Source organism: Heliangelus exortis, chromosome 1, assembly GCF_036169615.1.
Source record: "Heliangelus exortis chromosome 1, bHelExo1.hap1, whole genome shotgun sequence".
Classification (NCBI taxonomy): Eukaryota; Metazoa; Chordata; class Aves; order Apodiformes; family Trochilidae; genus Heliangelus; species Heliangelus exortis.
In genome coordinates this window covers 27,721,740-27,740,340 of record NC_092422.1, presented here as the reverse complement: position 1 = coordinate 27,740,340, position 18,601 = coordinate 27,721,740, and the positions used below count along the sequence as shown (strand labels likewise).

The window sequence follows — 18,601 nt, the reverse complement described above, 5'->3', positions numbered from 1 at the left end:
ACAAGTGTTGCTGTAATGGTGCCACTGAACTGGGTGAAATGCAGTTATATGCAATGCAAGTTCATGCATAAGATTAATAAATTATAAATGGGGAGCTCCTCACTTGAAACTTGATAAGGACAAGGAAGCAGGCAAGCTATTTGACTCTCAAGGTAAGTATTTTCTCCAGTGTAATGTATCTGTAAATTTACTGTGATCACAAAATGCATCAGGGCAGTTGTTGCTAATGCAGCTTGGGGTGGTTAGTAGCATTTTACAGGATTCTGCTGAGGCCTGAACTGTATTTTGATAATTCATGTTTACAAAAGATGAAACAGAGCTGATAAAAGGTATTAGGATATTCAAGAGACTAAGGAGCTTGTTTTAGAAAGGAGAACAAAATAAATTGGTCTGTTTGGCAAAAAATTAGTTTTGTTAGGAATAGCTAAGTAAATGCCAAGGATTAAAAGAAAAAAAAAAACAAAAAAAAAAAAAAAAAAAACAAAACCAAAGCCAAAAAACCCCACCACCAAACAATGAAACAAAATAAAGTTACTAATTAATGCCAGAGCTGGTTTAGAGCCCAGCTTGATGCCCAATGGCCCTAACTTTTGTCTACCTGCAAAAATCCTCCTGGCTACACAGGAGAGTGATGCTCTAGAACAGCTCTCCAATGGGAGGCATAAGGGTAAAAGAACTGACTTTCTGAGCTGTGACTGACTGTCTTGAAGCCTTTATGTATAATCTTTAGTTTGTTATTATGGTGGATCCTTACATACAATAACAGAGGAGAGGAATGAAGCTGCAGTTGCATGTGAATAGACGTGATTCATGAGGTCTTTTTCACTCCTTGAGCCCTTGATGCTCCAGCAACAAAAAATTTAGATCTCCTGCATCCAGGCAGAAGTGAAGCAGCAAAAAGGTTTCTGCTCAAAGAACATTTTACTTTGCAGCTATTAAGCAATTTTCTTGTCTCAGCAGCTTAGCAGAGTGCCTATTGATCCATAGGCACTGTACAGAAAGGAGTTCTACCATATACATGTATCTTTTTTCCTTTCTTCTGGTATAGAATGACAACTTTTACATGTCTGAGCCAAGTTAGTTGTTTCATCCCTGGCCTTGTTTGGCACAGGTAAGCAGATTCCTTACATAGTTCATTTTTCCTGCCAAAGCAATGGGTATGTTACTTTGTAAAACATATTTGGTTATAGAACAAATCCAATTTTAAGAGAACACTGCAACAGAATAGGCTTATCTCTGTGTCTGGTCCTTGTTTACTGCTTTACCAGAGACATTCTTTCTGATAATGCATATTTATTAACATTGTTGAAAACTTTTAATCAGCAACAGCCTTTGTCATAGATGTTCTTAATGTTTGAGCTCACTGCTTTCCCTATCTGGTAACTTGCTTGAGATATGGAGAAAATAATTCCTTGTTGAAGGGATCTGCAGCGTTCATTTGTGAAGAATTAAGGAGACTTCATCTCATTAAAAAAAAACTATAAAGACTCAATTTTAAATTTCAAATGCTAATACGAGTTTAAGATACTTAAATAAAAATAAAGCCTTTATTAGTTAAGACTGTGATTTTTTTAAGCTAACCCAGGCCCCCAAAACCACTTCTGAATTGTTTTCAACAGTACAATGTGAGGTTTGCAGGGGAAATTGGTTGAAGTTATTTAGTAATCTGTATGATACCAGAAACATTTCACTACAGAAGAGGCTGCAGGTGTTTGTAGTAAGCATTGTGCCTTTCTCTGTTGCTAAGTCAGACTGAGAACACCAGTTCTCTTTTATGGATACCTTGATTTTGGACTACTTAATATGGGACTAAATATCTGCAAACCTTTTTGAACATGAAAATTCTTATGTGTTGTCCTTAAGCTGCTAGCAGAATCAGAAGTAGTAATGTGAATGTTTGGGTACTTATCATGTCAGGTGCAATGTTATTAAGAATTTTCAAGATCAATAGTTTTTCAAACTTTTATTTCTATCTTCAGAGCATCCCATACTCACAGGCTTCTCTTGTTATTGCTGAAAAGACAGAAAAGTGTATCTTTGCAGTGGACTGTAATCACAAGTGGTCATATTCAAGGCATTTGGATTCCACCCTTGTTCTAACTTCAGAAGCTTTTAGCTGCAGAAGGCTCAAACTCAGGCCAGGTCAGCTGCTGAATCATCACCTAATCCTAGCAAGCCCACGGAATTAACTGCTTCTCCTATTTTGACCATGGCATTCCCTATGTGCCTGATACTGTACAAAACATGAGTTTGCAGGGAGACAGCTGGAAGGAAGACATCAAAGACATGGTAGAGTAGAGAGATTATTAATAAATGTTGCCTTTCTCTCTCTCTTTCTCTCTCTAAAAAAAAAGACAAAACAAAACAAAAAAACAAAACAAACCACACACACACAAAAAAAAGATGGTCTGTTTGTTTAGTTGATCCCTTAGGTTTACTCCTCAGATCACTAAATCTGAGGTTTTTAGCTCTATAAAGTACCACAGATTCTGTACCTTAGCTCCCAATTCCAGCAAAGTCCCCCAGCTGTGGGGTATTTAGAGGTTAGGATTTTCCCCATGTCATCTTCTGGAGATGGTCATCTTCACTCAAAAAAGGATAAGAGAATCTTAGAGGAAAACTACATAAGACTGCAATCTGCCTTTTTCTGTTGATGTAATCATAGATTCATCAAGGTTGGGAAAGACCTCTAAGACCATCAAGTCCAACTGTCTGCTTTACAACCCCTAACCACAAAACCATCCCCTCTAGCACCTCATCTACCCATCTTTTGAACACCTCCAGGGGTGGTGCCTCCCGGGGCAGTCTGTTCCAATGTTTAACCACTCTTTCTATGATGAAATTTTTTCAAATATCCAACCTCTCCTCAAATATCCAAGCTCTCCTGGCAGAGCTTGACCCTATTTCCTCTTGTCCTGTCACTGGTCACCAGGGAGAAGAGGCCAACATCTGTCTCACTACAGCCTCCTTTCAGGTAGTTGTAGAGAGCAATGAGGTCTCCCCTCAGCCTCCTCTTCTCCAAGCTGAACAGCCCCAGTTCCCTCAGCCTCTCCTCATGAGGCCTTTTCTCCAGACCCCTCATCATCTTGGTTGCCCTTCTCTGCACCCTCTCCAGCACCTCAATGTCCTTCTTTGTATACTGCAGTCCCCAAAGCTGCACACAGTACTCGAGGTGTGGCCTCACTAAGTATAGGGGCAGGATCACCTCCCTGGTCCTGCTGGTCATGCTGTTCCTGATGCAGGCCAGGATGGTGTTGGCCTTCTTGGTTACCTGGGCACACTGTTCAGCTGAGTGTCACTCAACACCCCCAGGTCCCTCTCTGCTGAGCAGCTCTCCAGCCACTCTTCCCCAGCCCTGTAGTGCTGCTGATGCTGCTTGTGGCCAAAGTGCAGGACCCAACATTTGGCCTTACTGAAACATGGAGTTGGCCTCAGCCCATCGCTCAAGCCTGGCTAGATCCCTCTGCACTGCCTCCCTATCCTCAGGCAGATCAATACTCCCACCCAATTTAGCTTCATCTGCAAAGTTACTGAGGATCCATCCATTCTATCCCCTCATCTAAATGGTAGATAAAGATGGTAAACAGGAGCAGCCTCAGCACTGAGCCCTGGGGAACACCACTTGTCACTGGCCACCATAGCTCCATTCTCTTTGGACCTGGCCATCCAATCAGTTTTGAATCCAGCAGATCATACGTGCATCCAAGCCATGAGCAGGCAGCTTCCCTAGGGGAATGCTGTGGAAAACCTTGTCAAAGGCCTTGTCAAGGTACCCAATATCCAAATGTGGATTCCTCATGATTTAGGTGAAGTCCTGCATTCTGGTTCCCATTTTAAAGTCTGGTTCTGTAATTTCCATTTAAAAGCTCTTACATTAAAGGAAGTAAGTGTCTCTAGCATGGACTCATCATGTTGCATTCCAGTTTCTAGTGGCCCATCTTCAGGGGAGGTGACTCAGGTTATTCTGCAGTCTGGTATTCATAGCACTTTCCTAGACCAGGAACAAGCTGTGAGATTTATCTGCTTGAGCATAGCACAGGATTTATCCTACTGAATAGAAAGACTAGGAGTCTACTCTCAGAAAACCTACTGTACTCTACTTAAATTGGACAAGAGTGATTAGAGCAGGCCTGTACCAGATTTCTGCTGGAATATACACTCTCTGTACTTAATGATTTGTGTCATTTGGTATGAGGTGGCTCCCTGATAAATGTGCAGAAGCTGAGTTGTCCTCTGAAGGCAGCCAGTGAATCACCCTGCTGAAGCCAAGGCTTTGGTTTAGATGCTGCAGAATGTAAGGTGTGTAACATCACGTGGTTTTAGTTTGGTTTTGTCCGATTTCTTGTCATGTGATGATGATGTAATTTGCTCGGGGCTTGTTCCCTACAGTTTGTGTCGTGACAGAAGGATTTTGCATTGCCAAATGTCACCTTTCAAAGTGTCAGCTTAGGGGACTCTTTTCTTCACTCCCAATTTGAAACAAAGTGTTATTTCAAAATGTATTTCGTAGTTTGGAAAGCTACATATGAACATTTGTCTGTGGAACTGCAGTGTTGGTAGAATCTTTGTTGATGGACTCAAATGTTAACACGTGTAATGTAGGCATAAAACAGTGACAGGCTGTGATTGTGAAGAGAGGGACTGTGGGACTTCTCTTTCCATTACTGTGTATTGTTATAAAAGGCTTTTTCAACAAACCAGAACAGCAAACTGCCCTAATCCAAGAATTACATCTAAGAGGGTAACATTTCGGTGGGACAGAGCTGTTGGGTGTGAGGGGTTTTTTTAGATCAGCAGTTATCATTAACCTATTGCTTTTAGTGAGAACAAAATTTAGCCCTCGTTTTGCTCTCTGCAATTACAGTTGTGGAGCCAATGCCATTCTAGATTTACCTAGTTTTCCTTCTTCTGCTAAATCATGAAGAATCCTGGATTATGGGACTCCTGGAAAGCTGAGACAACTTCCTTCCTGCTAAATTAGTTTTATGTATTCCAGTTAGAAATGACCACTCCCAAATTGGTCCCTTTTAAACAAAGATGCATGTGGTATTTATTTTACTTATTACGTCATCTGCTTATAATGATTTTTGTTCTGCCTTTTTATTTAAATGGACCATCTGAATCTACATTATATTCATTTTTAGGCTCAAAGCCTAAACAGCTCAGAGGTTTCAAATGAAAAGTACATGTTATTAGTAGATTCCAGGAACTCAGAGTAGTACATCTTTAGAGGTGTTTGCCTTGGAAACAAATAAAAACTGGAGAGCTGGACACTGAATTTTCTCTTGGCAGCCTTTTCTGGTATTAATTTCTTGCTCAGATTTCTGACTCTCTATGTTTCGTAATAATCAATCACAGCTGGCACAAACAGATTTTTATTATTACCACAGTCTTCTGTGAATTTTCATCTGTAGTTTTAAAATACCCTACCCTAGAATTGTTTCAGCATTTATATGTATGCTATTGCTTTTCTTGATCAATACCTCATATTCGTGTAAGTAATACTCAGTAAGTCATATTCAAGCCATAATCTGCACGTAGAGATGCGTGTGTATAATAATTTAAGGGGGGAATATTAAGAAATTTGCACTGATGGGAAGGCTTCTCCAAATACAGCTCCAAGAGAGCAGAATGTGCCAGATAATTTTTCACTCAAGTTTCAAATCAATGTAGCCAGGTAAGTGTGCACAGAAAAGATAACTCAATAGTACAATAAATTGAATATAATGATGCTGAAAAGGCCTTTACAAGTAATTATATTATGTAACTTCATTTTTGGCATAACCAAGCGGGGAAGGAGGGGAGTTGAAGTTAATGTTTATTCCTTCCAATATCTCTTTTCTCTGAATCAAAATTCTTATTCGTAGAAGCCCCTGTCTACATGCCAAGAACTGCCAACTGTTGAGCCTCACTTGTGCTGTTCACATCTTAACCACAACCACCCATCAGTAGCAGTGCTTAACTTTTAAACTTTCCAGTCTGAAAAAAAGCTGATTAGAAAAATACAAATTTTAGTGGTAACAACTGTTAGATGATTAAATTGTAGTTCATCCTGAATGTTGTGAATCAAATGGAACATAATTAAGCAGGATGCTCAAATATTAAATGTTCGTCTGAAAAGGTACTGCAGCTCAGTACTTTCCTCAGCATAAGGAAATGAGGCTTTCGTTTAGGAAAAAGCTAAGCAAATATGCAATGCAGTTAAATTAAAATAAGTGCAGATTATTTTTCCTGCTAAGAAGAAAAACATTTTCATCAAAGCTTGTCTGTGTTAAAAATGGTATATCATGTTTGAATCCCTTTGAAATGCAATGATTTATGGTTCACCTCATATTTAAATTGGAAGACTACAAGGGAGACAGAACAGTTTTTTTACATAACTCTTCTACATAGCTACTAAATGAATACCCTAAACCTAAAACAGAAAATGAAAACAGAGCAAATCAACAATCTGGGCTATACAGTACAAAGTCTGTGTTGTATTTCCACATTTACCATCTTTGATTCTCTGGTACTTTTTGTTAAACAGGATAGATTTGATCACTGTGCCACACAGTTGCTCCAGAAAGAATGTATAAAACCTTTTTGTTGTTGAAGTATCTCAAAAGACTAAAGTAATCCTACTGCAAGCTCTCAAGTTTAATTTCATGTTGTGCAGTTACACCGCTCAAAGGCGTTGGGGCTTGCAGGGTTTTTTTAATTGTAAAATTGCACAGTGGTAATTGTTTAGAAACAGGTGAAATGAAAGTACATTTTACATCTGAACACAGAAACCATTGTCATAGTTTTCCTTTGAACATACGTAAGGCCATTATAAAAGAAAACTGATAGCTCTATTAAAGTGCTGTAGGAACCTGTCATCTCTGCACTTTGCCAATGAGAAAGGGATTTCATATCCTTTTTTTTCTCTGTATATGTATGGTTTCATGGGAAATATCAGGATCTCATTAGGATGCAATCTTTAGAAATACTGTAGTTAGGCTTCACAGGTTTCTGCACGAATGAATTTCCCTCTGCTTTTGCAAAGAATTACTCGAATGTTTTACCTTCAGGTTTTCTTTGCATTTGCCAGCCTGCAGTCTACTGATAGATTTGTTTGTAGCCAATTAATATATTTAAATTGATGTTGCTGCTTTGTCAGCTGCTGTTCCAGAGCTTTGATGGCAAAAGTAGACAGATGAGGGAAGAGATGGTTTTGTCAGGACACATTTAGAGCATAAGGAATATGTTAAATTGACAGCAGTCTAATGATCGCCTGTGTCCTTGCAGTTCCTTTTTGTGCCTCTAGCTCAGGCCCAGCAGTTAAGTTCTGGTTTTGCTTTTATTTTTTGTTACTACTTGTTTTGGTTACACTGCACCTACAAAGTGTAAAGCTTGACAGTTTCTTCTGACAATGTTTTAGTGCTTGTTAACCTAAAGTAGTAATTTGGAAGTATTTTCCAGGCACAGCTTACAACTGGAGACCAAATGGTAGTGGGTTTTGTTACTGGTTTGTTTGTTGTTGGTTTTTTTGTAATTAATTGTAGCTGCTGGGAGCTCAAAACTTTGAAGTCTTAGCTATTATGTAAAAGGCAGAGTGGTGCAACTATTTGTGGCATCTGGGACTATTGATTTACTGCAGCCCATCAGTGTTGGAGGGGTGTGTTGCTACGTCAGCTGTGCGCTCTATTGTTTCAGCTGCTGTGGCCTTTGTGTTTGATCCTGTCAGTGCTTGCGTCAGCGATGCATATCATCGCCTGTGTGATGTCAAAGTGTGGGTGTTCGGTTATAGAGCCATAGTTAACCTAATGTGCTGCAGTAAATCCTGAATGCTATTTCCTCCTGGGGATAACAGTGATTCATCGCCGTTCACATTAGACTAATGCTAAGTATAGCAGTGTTCATGAGCCGCAGTATCCACACAGATTAGTATCAAAGTCATTGCAGCTTTCCAAACGCCTCTCCAGAAAGTGTTTGTTTGCAACCCGATCTGTTTGTGCACCTCCTTTCTTAAGTGTAAAACTGATTAGCAGGTCAACTAAAGGTAAATCCTATGGAAGGAGACTGGGTTGAAGTAATCCTTTATACCTTAATTATGGTAATTAAGGTAAAAGCTTTCAGCTAAGAGCTTGGATCACAACAGCCAATGACAATCGGTCGAATACAAGAGAAACCAGAGCAGGAGCCCTTGGGGGGGGATGGCTCGGGAAGCCTCCCTCGTCGGGGATGGTGCTCTCCGAAGCCGCCGCGCCCGCTCCTTGAAGCCCCGGGCCGCCTGGCCTCTTGTTCTGCCGAGCCGCTGGCCCGGATCCCAGCCGCGGCCGGGCAGGGCGGAGCGGAGCGCAGCGGCGCGGAGCGGATCGGGCGGCGGGGCGGAGCGGAGCGGAACGCAGCGGAGCGGAGCGGCCGGGAGGGGAGGGGGCAGCCGCGCACCTGAGCGAGCCGCCCCGCCCGCCCACACCGACCCGCCTGCCGCGGGGAGCTGCCGCCCGCCCGGCCCCGGCCCCGGCCCGGCCCAACCCAACCCAACACGAAATGAGCGGTAAGGTCTCCCGCTGTCCGGTTCGGCCGCCGCCGTGAAACACAAAAGCAGGGCGCGGTGCTGCAGGCAGCCCCTGCGGCAGCGGCGGATGGGGGAAAGCTGTGACGGCTGAAAAAAAAAAAAAACCAAAAAAACCAAACCAAAAAAAAAGGCAGATGTGGGTCATCCGTGTGCCGCTCAGCCCCTCTCCGGGGGATGCGTGGGCTCCGGAGGGCACGGCAACCCGGGCCTGGGGGGCCGCGGTGACCCCGAAACCATGAAGGGAGCAGAAGGGTCGTTGCCGGGAGGCCATGGCGAGCCCGGGTGCTGCAGGAGCAGAGCTGAGGGCGGATACTGCCCCGGAAGAGTAACCCGCAGCCAGGCGGGGAGCAAGTGCTGCTCTGGCGCCGGGAATCCACCCTGTGCACCTCTGCCGGCCGCTCTTGTGAGAGACTTAAAATGGAGCGATGCTTCAGGGTCAAAATAAAAGGAAATCGCACGTCTCGTTAGGCGAGCGGTGGCGGTGTCCTCAATTTTTCAGGAGTTACTATGTTTAGATCAGTTTGTCACGATCCTAGTGATTATGCAGCGCTGTTAATTTTGCTACGTGTTTATGGGAGCTGTAATGAGCCTAATGAGGTTTTTACAGTCTGCTTAAATAGGAGTATTGGAGAACTTCACCTGCTGCTGCTGGAAGGGGATGGTGTTTTTCCCATTGGTGGGATTTTGGACAAATAGTACAAGTTTGATGTGATAGTTGATAGTCATCCTGATTTTTTAATTATTTTTTTTTAACTTGGGACAGAATGCTTACATAGAAACTTTACAGGTTTTCCCTTTTATAGTAGTGAAATAGCAAATTTCAATACAATAATAAACTGAAAGTGTGGAGGAACATCAGCTTCTTGAGTTAAATAAACCTTTACAGTGTTTGGTGAGTCATTTTCCAAGAATAAAGTATAAAACACAGTTATGTGTTTGTTTTGTCTCCCACCATACTTCTTTTCCATTTCTTATATAAGAGAGCTACCTGGAATTATGTAGAAGGTTTGAGACCTCTTCAGGTGGTCAACTCATCAACATTCATACTACAATGAATTGTGTCAAGTCAGTTGCATTTATGTGCAATACAGGAAATGAGATATTTGCTTAACACAAATTTCTTAACACTATTTTTTTGCTGGTACTTACCATCTGGTAAAACACTGGTTTTGTCATGCACCAGTCTAGCCAATGCCTAAAAGCATGAATATTCCCTTCTCACAGTGTATATCACTGAAGTAGAGCCAAGATCTTAACATCAGTTGTTTCTAAAAGGGAAAGAAAAATGTGGGTTTATAGTGCATTAGCATTTTATCTTAAGATACACAAAAGCCTTTTTTTTTTTTCTTTTTTTTTCTTTTTGCATGTAGTAACATGCTTTCTGTCAAGAAATCAGTGTTTTCACTGTAAAGATCCTGTTTTCCTTAAAATACATGAAGTCTTCCAGAATGCTGGTTTTTACCATGCTTTCAATTTCCTTGTCTGCTCCTCTGTAATCTAACTTAATTCCACAGCCACTTGGAAATCTAATCAGGAGTAAATTAGAGTTCACCCTTAAAACTTGAATATTAAAAATATAGTTCAAAGTGATAAAGATGCAATGTAAGTTTTCAGGCTACAAATTTGACTCTGTTCTAACACTCTAGTAACTTTTCAGTTTCGTACATTGCCTTCATGTCCTTACTTATTTGACTGCCACATTATGGGTATACTGAAAATGACTGTGTAGATTAACCTTTGGACTAGATTGGAGATAACTGGGTTTTTGTTTGGTTTGGGTTTTTTTTATGTGGGTGGGGGGTGTTTTTTTGTTGTTGTTGTTTTTGTTTGGTTTTTTCTTTGCTTTTTTTGCTGGTTTGGTTTGGTTTTGTTAGATTAAAGCACAAAGTAAGCTTTAAAAAGACTGTTAAACAATTCTCTTTAGATGTGTAAAATCCACCCTCTTATTTAAGAATTTAAACCACTATTGGGTTGAATGGTAACTTTAGAGCAAATACATTTCTATTACTGTTGACCTTTTTGAATTTGTTGTAAGCTAAAGCTCTAAAGCAATTTTTTCTGCTTCCCTTTGGCTGCTTTTCACTTCACTTTTATTTCTTTTTAGAACTCCATACTCGAGAAACTTTCACTGAACCATTTTTGAGTCTCAGCTGAGCAAAATGAAGGCTCAGTTCTCAATCTATAGCTCACTGTAGTCCTTATATTATTTGCTGTTCAGATAACCTTTCAATTAAGACCTTGTTCTTAAAAAGTACCTTCCTTCAGTGCCCCAGTTGTGGGTTACCACATTGTTGAGCATAAAGCTGTGATTCTTTTGAGGAAACACATTCCAAAAATTTTATATCTTATTCTGAAGAAGTCCTTGTAGTATGTGTAATCAAGTTACCTGCTACTTTTTAGAAGAATGATTGTTTTTTTATTTCCCTTATCCCTGCTCTTGGCATTCAGACATAGTTATTTTTCTGTCAAGCTCACACTTAGCAGAATGAGGCGTGCTTATCTTATATAACATACTTTGTACTTTCCATTTGCAGGTCTTAACTGAGTTTATAAAACATGAATGTGGAACAGTGAATGCCATTTCAGGAGTATTACTGAAACTTCACTAAGGGCTGAATTGGTGCTTTTGATAGCTTCACTACACTGAATTGCAAATTTGGAGAATGCAGCCTGGAGTGTCTAAATTCCAGCTTTATGCATTTGCCACAGAACCTGGTTAGGTTATATTGCATTTCAGTTTTTCTGTAATTATTAAATTTCAGTGGTTGTTGCCTCATGTATTTTAAACAGAAGAATGTAAGGACATCTGTGGGCAGTCCTGCTTGAGGTCTGTGCTAGTGGGGTGGCTCTCACAGAGGCCAACACCAGATAGTAAAGGGGAGAGCATAAGGATAGGGCAGGTACACAGGAATCACTTCCTTGTTTGTAGCTTCCTAAACCAAAAATTATACGTGTAAATTATACTTTATGGCACTTAATGGATTTTTAATGATTTACTTCTCTTAATTTCTTTTGAATCTAACCTTTACTTTCCACAGTAATCGTTAAGCAAGGTGCTGCACAGTTTAATTTAGTATCAGTGGCTTTTGCACGTGGAAAACTGTAAATGACCTATCTTCCTGTTCTTAGGCAGTTTATGAGTGCTTTTTTTTGTAGGTGTTTTAGTATTTCTCTTCTGCCAGCCCCTTTATGTTTTCACTAGGTGGAACAATCATGGTCTCTAAATTTAATTTTTCCTGATAAACAGGCAGAAAGCCCCTGTAAATTTCTTTTTTGTCATTTTCTAGTTCTGTGTGGGTTTTTTGAGAGGTGAAGACAAACACTGCACACTGTGCACAAGGTATTGAGGTCTACAGTGTGGATTTGTAGCATTTGTTTTGAGTTTGTTCTCTGTTCTGTTAGTAATTATTTTTAATGTTTTCTTTCTTTATATAAATGCCACTGAACATTTTGGCTGGTATTTCCTTAGAAATACAGGTAGTAACTCCACAGTCTCTTTATTTACAACTAATTTATAGCTTATTACTGCAAACAAGTTCTTCTGTTGGGTTTGTCCAGGTGCATTACTCTGTACTTTTCCTCTGCTTTTTTATTGTCATTGAGTACCTTGAGATCCTTTGCAGCTCTCTGAGTGCATAGCAAAGATTTGTCACCTCGCTGTTCATTACTTTTTCCAGAAAATCTGGGAATACATCGAGCAGATTCATCTTTGCATGCCTCTGAGACCTCTGTGTCACTCTGGGCACTTTGAAAGCTGATCGTTGACTTCTCTTTGTTTCCTGTTTTCAAGCCAATTAAGTTACTAGTGAGAGCCCTTTACCCTTTTTTAACCAAAGGCAGCCTTACTTCTTGAAGGCACTTTGGGAAAGATAGTCAAAAGCTTTTTGAAAATCCAAGTATTTCGCAGCATCCGTGTGTTCTTTGAAGATGTCAGGTTTTCAAGGCAGCACTTAATCTACACACACCACCTTAACCCATCCTGGTTGTGTCTTACTTATCTACGTGTCTGTGAACTCTGTTCTTCCTACTTTACATGGTACAAAGATCATCACGGATCACAACTTTTTCCCACTGGTAGGAGTAGACTTACTGGTTTGTGATCCACTGGCTTCCCCATGTGATCTTAAATTAGTGTTCTTTTTGCCACCTCCTAGTCCTGTGAAGGTCACAGTGGTCTTGAGATCGCTTGAGGTCATAAGACCACAGTAACAAAGCAGTAATTTTGTTAAGTAACTTTCTTTACAACTCCTACTACTATCTGGTTGCAGCAGTTTGTTTCGAATACTTCTTTTGTTTGTTTGTATGCTTCTACTTTAAAGTCACTTCTATTGTCTTTTCATCTTTTGACCTGTTAAGAAGTTCTGACCTAAGCTCTTCTGTGAGCTTACTGACCAAGAAGGGGTAAATGTCTGCTGGTGAATTTTTTAAAAATTTGTTCCTGCTTTTTTCCAGTTTCTTAAGTTTCTAAGAGTGCCCTTTGCTATAATAATATGTGAACAGTTCAAGTGCCTTTGTCTATCCATGTTATCTCATCTATATTTCACAGAGACTTTGCAGCTCAGTATGTTCTTTGAACTTTCTCAAATTACAGAATGGTGCTGTACTGAATATTTCTGTAACCCATTTAGGTCCTGCTCAGGTTCCAATGATGTCCCCAAATGGTTCAGTGCCTACTATTTATGTGCCTCCTGGATATGCCCCACAGGTATGTCTCTTCACTTGATTCCTATTTTATTTATTTTCATGCAAATTATGGGAATAGAACTGAAACAGCTAATTCAGTAAATTAATGTCTCAAGTTTCACAGTCACTGTGCTCAAGCATGTAAATAAGGGAGAAGTCCTGTAGTATCTCTGATGGAAGACTTGTCATGATGTATTTTGTTCCTGTTTAGTTAAGTATTAACTACTTAGATGACAATAATAAACACAGTTCCTTGTTGAGTTCAGGATCCTAATGTACTCGATGTCCTCTGAAAATTAATACAATTATGACCCAAGTAGTTCATTAGGTAGGACCTGTACTGAATTCTGGGTTAGTGGATGTTTTCCTTTGGCACCAATATGGTTTTATTAATTCGAAGTTCATGTCTGGGAAGTTTCCTGCAGATAAGTAGTAAAACAGTTCAGTTTAAAAAAGTGTAGCAAACAACACATTAAAAATGCCAGCTGTTCCTTGAGGAAAAATCGTTGTACAATACATTTTTCCACAAGTTAAAATAAGGCTCTATTTTCTGGGTCTTGGGATTGCTAATTAAGATCCCTGAAAATTAAATGTGAGCTAGATAACCTGGACATCCTTCAAAGTAGATTAAAAGGATGATTGTTTTGACTGGTTTTGACACCTGTATTATAATGAGATGTGTGGCCTTCTAGATGGTGTCTTTCTTTCTTCCCTTCAGCTGTAGAATGAGCTTAGGGGTTAGTAGGTCTAAGTCTTTCACATGGTGTACTTTTGTTATCAATTTACCTCTGACACAACATGCACCTCGTGATGTACATGGAGAAGAGACTGCAACACATAAAATGCAACCAAAAAACCCACGGTGTCCAGCAGATGCTACACAAATAATATGAAATACATTAAAAACAAAATTGTTCTCTAGCAAGAGAAAAGGCTGCTAACTTTAACAGACTAGTGTGCTATGGTTTTACCATTCATCAGTTGAAAGGTGGCTGATAGTTGATTCATGCATCCTTCATAGTTGTGTTCCTAAACAGAAAGAAGAAAAAAATAATTAAAAATAATAATGAAAGACCATTAATATTTTGGTCTTAGTTTTTATTTAAGTCTTTATTCCTATTTTGATTTCATTTTTGAAGAAGTGAAAGAATTTTTGAGATAAGAATTTCTGAATTTTACCATTTTTCTTGAGTACTTAGTTTCAGCTGAAGTACTGAATGTTTAAAAAGTTATGAAATCTGTGACAATCTGAATAATCTTTGTGAAATTAATTTTTACTTCCTTTGAGGCCATCTTGCAGCTGAGGACACACTGAAGAACTGGGTTTTCTGGGGCACACTTGTTAGCCTTTCACTGGAGCTTGTTGATGCCAGTTTTGTTCCAACACAGCTCTGACTTGACTGAAGGTGCCTCACACATCTATCCAGCTCAGAGTACAGGTGGAATGAGCTCCTATCTGCTTTTTCATTTGAGTAGAGGTATCATAATCCAAAAAACCTTGGGGTGTATAGGGCTTCTGAAGTATTTGCTGATGAAAAACATCCCAGCCATTTAGGTTTATGATGGAATTTCCTCTTAAAAGTCAGAAGATTTTATAGTAGCCTCGCAAACAGGAAAGTCTCAGCTATTGAGCTGAGAGTTATCCCAGACTTATTGCAGACCCAGCAAAGTAATTTAGGTAGTTTCTTCAGGTATAGTATATTTCTAAATGTCAGCAACAGCAGATGTATTTTGAGAGAAGTTGGAAACCAGCAAAATGGTCTAAGGCCATCAGCCTGGAAGAAAAACTTCAGCATAATCATCTTTTGTCTTTCTGTATTCAAGTTCTGTTATGCCTGTTTGCCTCAGTTCCTGTTTGGCAGTGACTTAGTGTACTGTCCTTTGGAAGCTGAGGATAACTACAGAATAAAGCATATTTATTTTTCTTACACCACATAAATAAAAAGCAATTAATAAGTTGATTTGCTTTTCCCTTCCTCTTCTTTTGAATCTGTAGTTCTGAAACTCTGAAAGAAAGCACAGCTTCCTTCATCCTTTCTAAGCTGACTATATTGACTCTCTGTAGTGAGTTTTCCAGTGCTGTGTTTTCCAGAAATGACCATCTGAAGAACCTGAAAATGTACAAGTCCATGGGACCTGATGGGTTACACCCACGGGTACTGAGGGAACGGGCAGATGTGGTTGCTAAGATGCTGTTATATTCCAAAAGCCATGGTGGTCTGGTGAAGTCCCCACTGACTGGAAAAGGGGCAACATAGCCCCAATTTTCAAAAAGGGAAAGCAGGAAGATCCAGGGAACTATAGGCTGGCCAGTCTCACCTTTTTGCCTGGTAAGATCATGGAGCAGATCCTCCTGAGGGCACTGGCGAAATAATGAAGAGGTGACTGGATATAATTAACACAGTCTCACCAAGAGCAAATCGTGCCTGACAAACTTTGTGGCCTCTTATGAAAAGGTCACAACATCAACAGACAAAGGAAAAGCACCCGACATCATTTACCTGGACCTGAGCAAAGCCTTCGACACTGCCCCGCATGACATCCTGGTCTCCTAGCTGGTAAAACATGGGTTTGATGGATGGACCATGGCCACACCCAAACAGTGGCTGTCAATGGGTCCATGTCCAAGTGGAGGCCAGTGACAAGTGGAGTCCCACAAGGATCAGTGTTGGGACCAGTCCTGTTTAACATCTTTGTGATTGATGTGGACAGTGGCATTGAGTGCCCCCTCAGCAGATTTGCTGATGGCACCAAGCTGTGTGGTGCAGCTGACACCCTGCCATCCAGAGGGACCATGACAGGCTGGAGAGGTGGGCCCATGCCAGCCTCATGAAATTCAAGAAGACTGAGTGCAAGGTCCTGCATCTGGCTCAAGGCAATACCAAGCACTGATATAGGCTTGAGAGCAGCCCTGAGTAAAAGGACTTGGGAGTGCTGGTGGGTGAGAAGTTCAACAGGAGCCATCAGTGCACACTTGCAGCCCAAAAAGCCAACTGGATCCTTGGCTGCATCAAGAGAAGTGTGGCCAGCAGGTCAGGGAGGTGATTCTCCCCCTCTGCTCTGCTCTCATGAGACCCCACCTGGATACTGCATCCAGTTCTGGAGCCCCTGTTACAAGAAAGACAGGGATGTGCTGGAGTGTGTCCAGAGAAGGGCCATGAGGATGATCAGAGGGCTGGAGCAGCTCTGCTGTGAGGACAGACTGAGAGAGTTGGGGTTATTCAGTCTGGAGAGGAGAAGGCTCTGAGGAGACCTTTTTGTAGCCTTCCTGTATCTGAAGGGGGCTACAGGAAAGCTGGTGAGGGACTTTTTAGGATGTCAGGTAGGACTAGGGGCATTGGATTCAAACTAGAGGAGGGGAGATTTTTATTAGATACTAGGAAGAAGTTCTTCGCCATGAGGGTGCTGAGACACTGGCACAGGTTGCCCAGAGAGGTGGTGGAAGCCCCATCCCTGGAAGTTTTTAAGGCCAGGCTGGACAGGGCTCTGAGCAACCTGATCTAGTGGGAGGTGTCCCTGCCCATGGCGGGGGGTTTGGAACTGGATGATCTTAAATGTCCCTTCCCACCCTGAAAATTCTATGATTCTATAATTCTTTCTGGTTGGTTCACTCAACCAAACAGCCCTGTTCCAGAACTACATGTTTCCCTAGCACAATTAGGCTAATGGATAGTTTGTTTACTTTCTTTAACTTAAAATTATATACTTGGCCCTTTTTGAAGGTTTTTTTTATCTGTGTACTTACCAAGTTAAGGTCTGCTGTTGAGTAGCTGTTTGATTTAGAGCTGTAGTTACAGATCCCTCAAGCTCTTTTCATTTTACACTATTAAACTTAAGGTCTTTGCTGCTATGAATTTGGTATCTATTTCTGAATACTTTGACTATCAGCACACCTAAGAAAAATTGTAAACACAGTAGCTTGTTCTGTTTTTTGGTTGGTTGGGTTTTTTCTAGTGGAAGCAGCTTCCTACATAACCTGAATCTGCTCATAAAATCATGATAAATTGCATTTTTTTGTGTAAGCACAGGGCTTAAATAATTAAATCTACATTTCAGTGTTTAGAAAAATTCATTGGACAGCAGAAATTCCAGTTGTATTCACTGCTATTAATATATCCTGCCTTTACATACCACACAGCTATGGTTGCATGGATATGAAGAGTGTTGTCTTTAGTAAAATATTTATTCCCAGAAGGGGCAATTCCCATTTTTTTTAAAGTCACATGGTATGTACATATTTTAAAGCTGTGTTCACTGGGGTAATTTATATTAATTCCCCGCTCTCTGCTTATATAAGAAAGATGGGATCAGCTGCATTGTACATATACTTTTATGTCTTCTGAGTATTTTTGCTTATGCATAAGGACATTTTTATCGTTACACCAGGAGAGTACATCTCTGTCTACATAACTCTCTTCCTCAGTATAGCAGGGAAATCTTGAAACAACTTCCTAAACCATCCTTACCTCAGTTTGGTTTGACTAGCAGAGTAATTTTGAAATGTGCAAATTAGATTGCTGTCAGAGGAAAAAAAAAAGCAGAAGCTCTATTCCAGATGTACCAGATGCATACCAACCTCCAACAGACATGGTAAAACCAGTGGCTGATCCCCCAAACAGCTTCCTATAATGGACAAAGTGTAAGTGTTCACATCAGGTTATGGGACTAAATCTAGACAAGTGTAATACCCTTAAGCTTAAACAGGGGAGGTGAAAGCAGCTTGGCATTAAGTGCTTTGATCTGTTGATCTGACCTATTGATCTGCTTCTGTTGCACCAAATTACTTATTGGTGTATGTGTACATGTCCCTACCTGTTTTAAAATATCATTGAAAAAATATGGCAGAGGATTGTCTTGTCCCCTGCTTTTGAATATAGTAGTGATAATCCAGATTCTGTTCTTCTGCTCCTTTTCTGGATAAACATTTCATTTTAAAAATGCATTCTCTGCTGTGGCATTATTTTCCATCTTACTAGGAAGTGGAGAATCATTTATTCATTGGCATTCCAGACACTAAGGTTATAGAAACCACAGTATGTGAAATTTAGATTATGCCAGGACCATCTCTAGGTGTTATCAGCAGTCATGTTTATTTGGCAGTTTCTCCTGTCTGTGATGTTCTTCAGGGAGGGACTCCAGTTTCTGATCCAGCTGATGACTGCCCCTCACTTAGTCAAGTGTGTTTTCTACTGCAGTTATTTCTGCAATGTGCCTTTGGGCCTGCTCTCTGCCAGACCCCTCTCCTGTGCTACGTGTGCTGTGCACAGCACTTCTCAGCACCATGCATCATTCATGACCACACTCCCATCTTGAGATTGCACATGCTGCTTTACTTTGAGCTTCCACTCAAGTCCCTCAGCAGAAAGTTGTCCTGCC

General features: G+C 40.6%; 1 protein-coding gene across 11 annotated transcripts in view; it reads left to right on the top strand.

Annotated features, from left to right (window-relative positions):
- Window positions 1-18,601, top strand: part of FNDC3A (fibronectin type III domain containing 3A) — a 124,105-nt gene that overhangs the window by 56,959 nt on the left and 48,545 nt on the right. For 10 of the 11 annotated variants that reach the window (XM_071739103.1, XM_071739120.1, XM_071739112.1 and 7 more), the window contains one exon: window positions 13,171-13,247. In XM_071739103.1, coding sequence (XP_071595204.1) covers window positions 13,171-13,247 — 77 coding nt within the window. Of the gene's footprint in view, window positions 1-8,410; window positions 8,522-13,170; window positions 13,248-18,601 lie in introns of those variants that run through there. The other variant, XM_071739160.1, reaches the window with a different exon arrangement.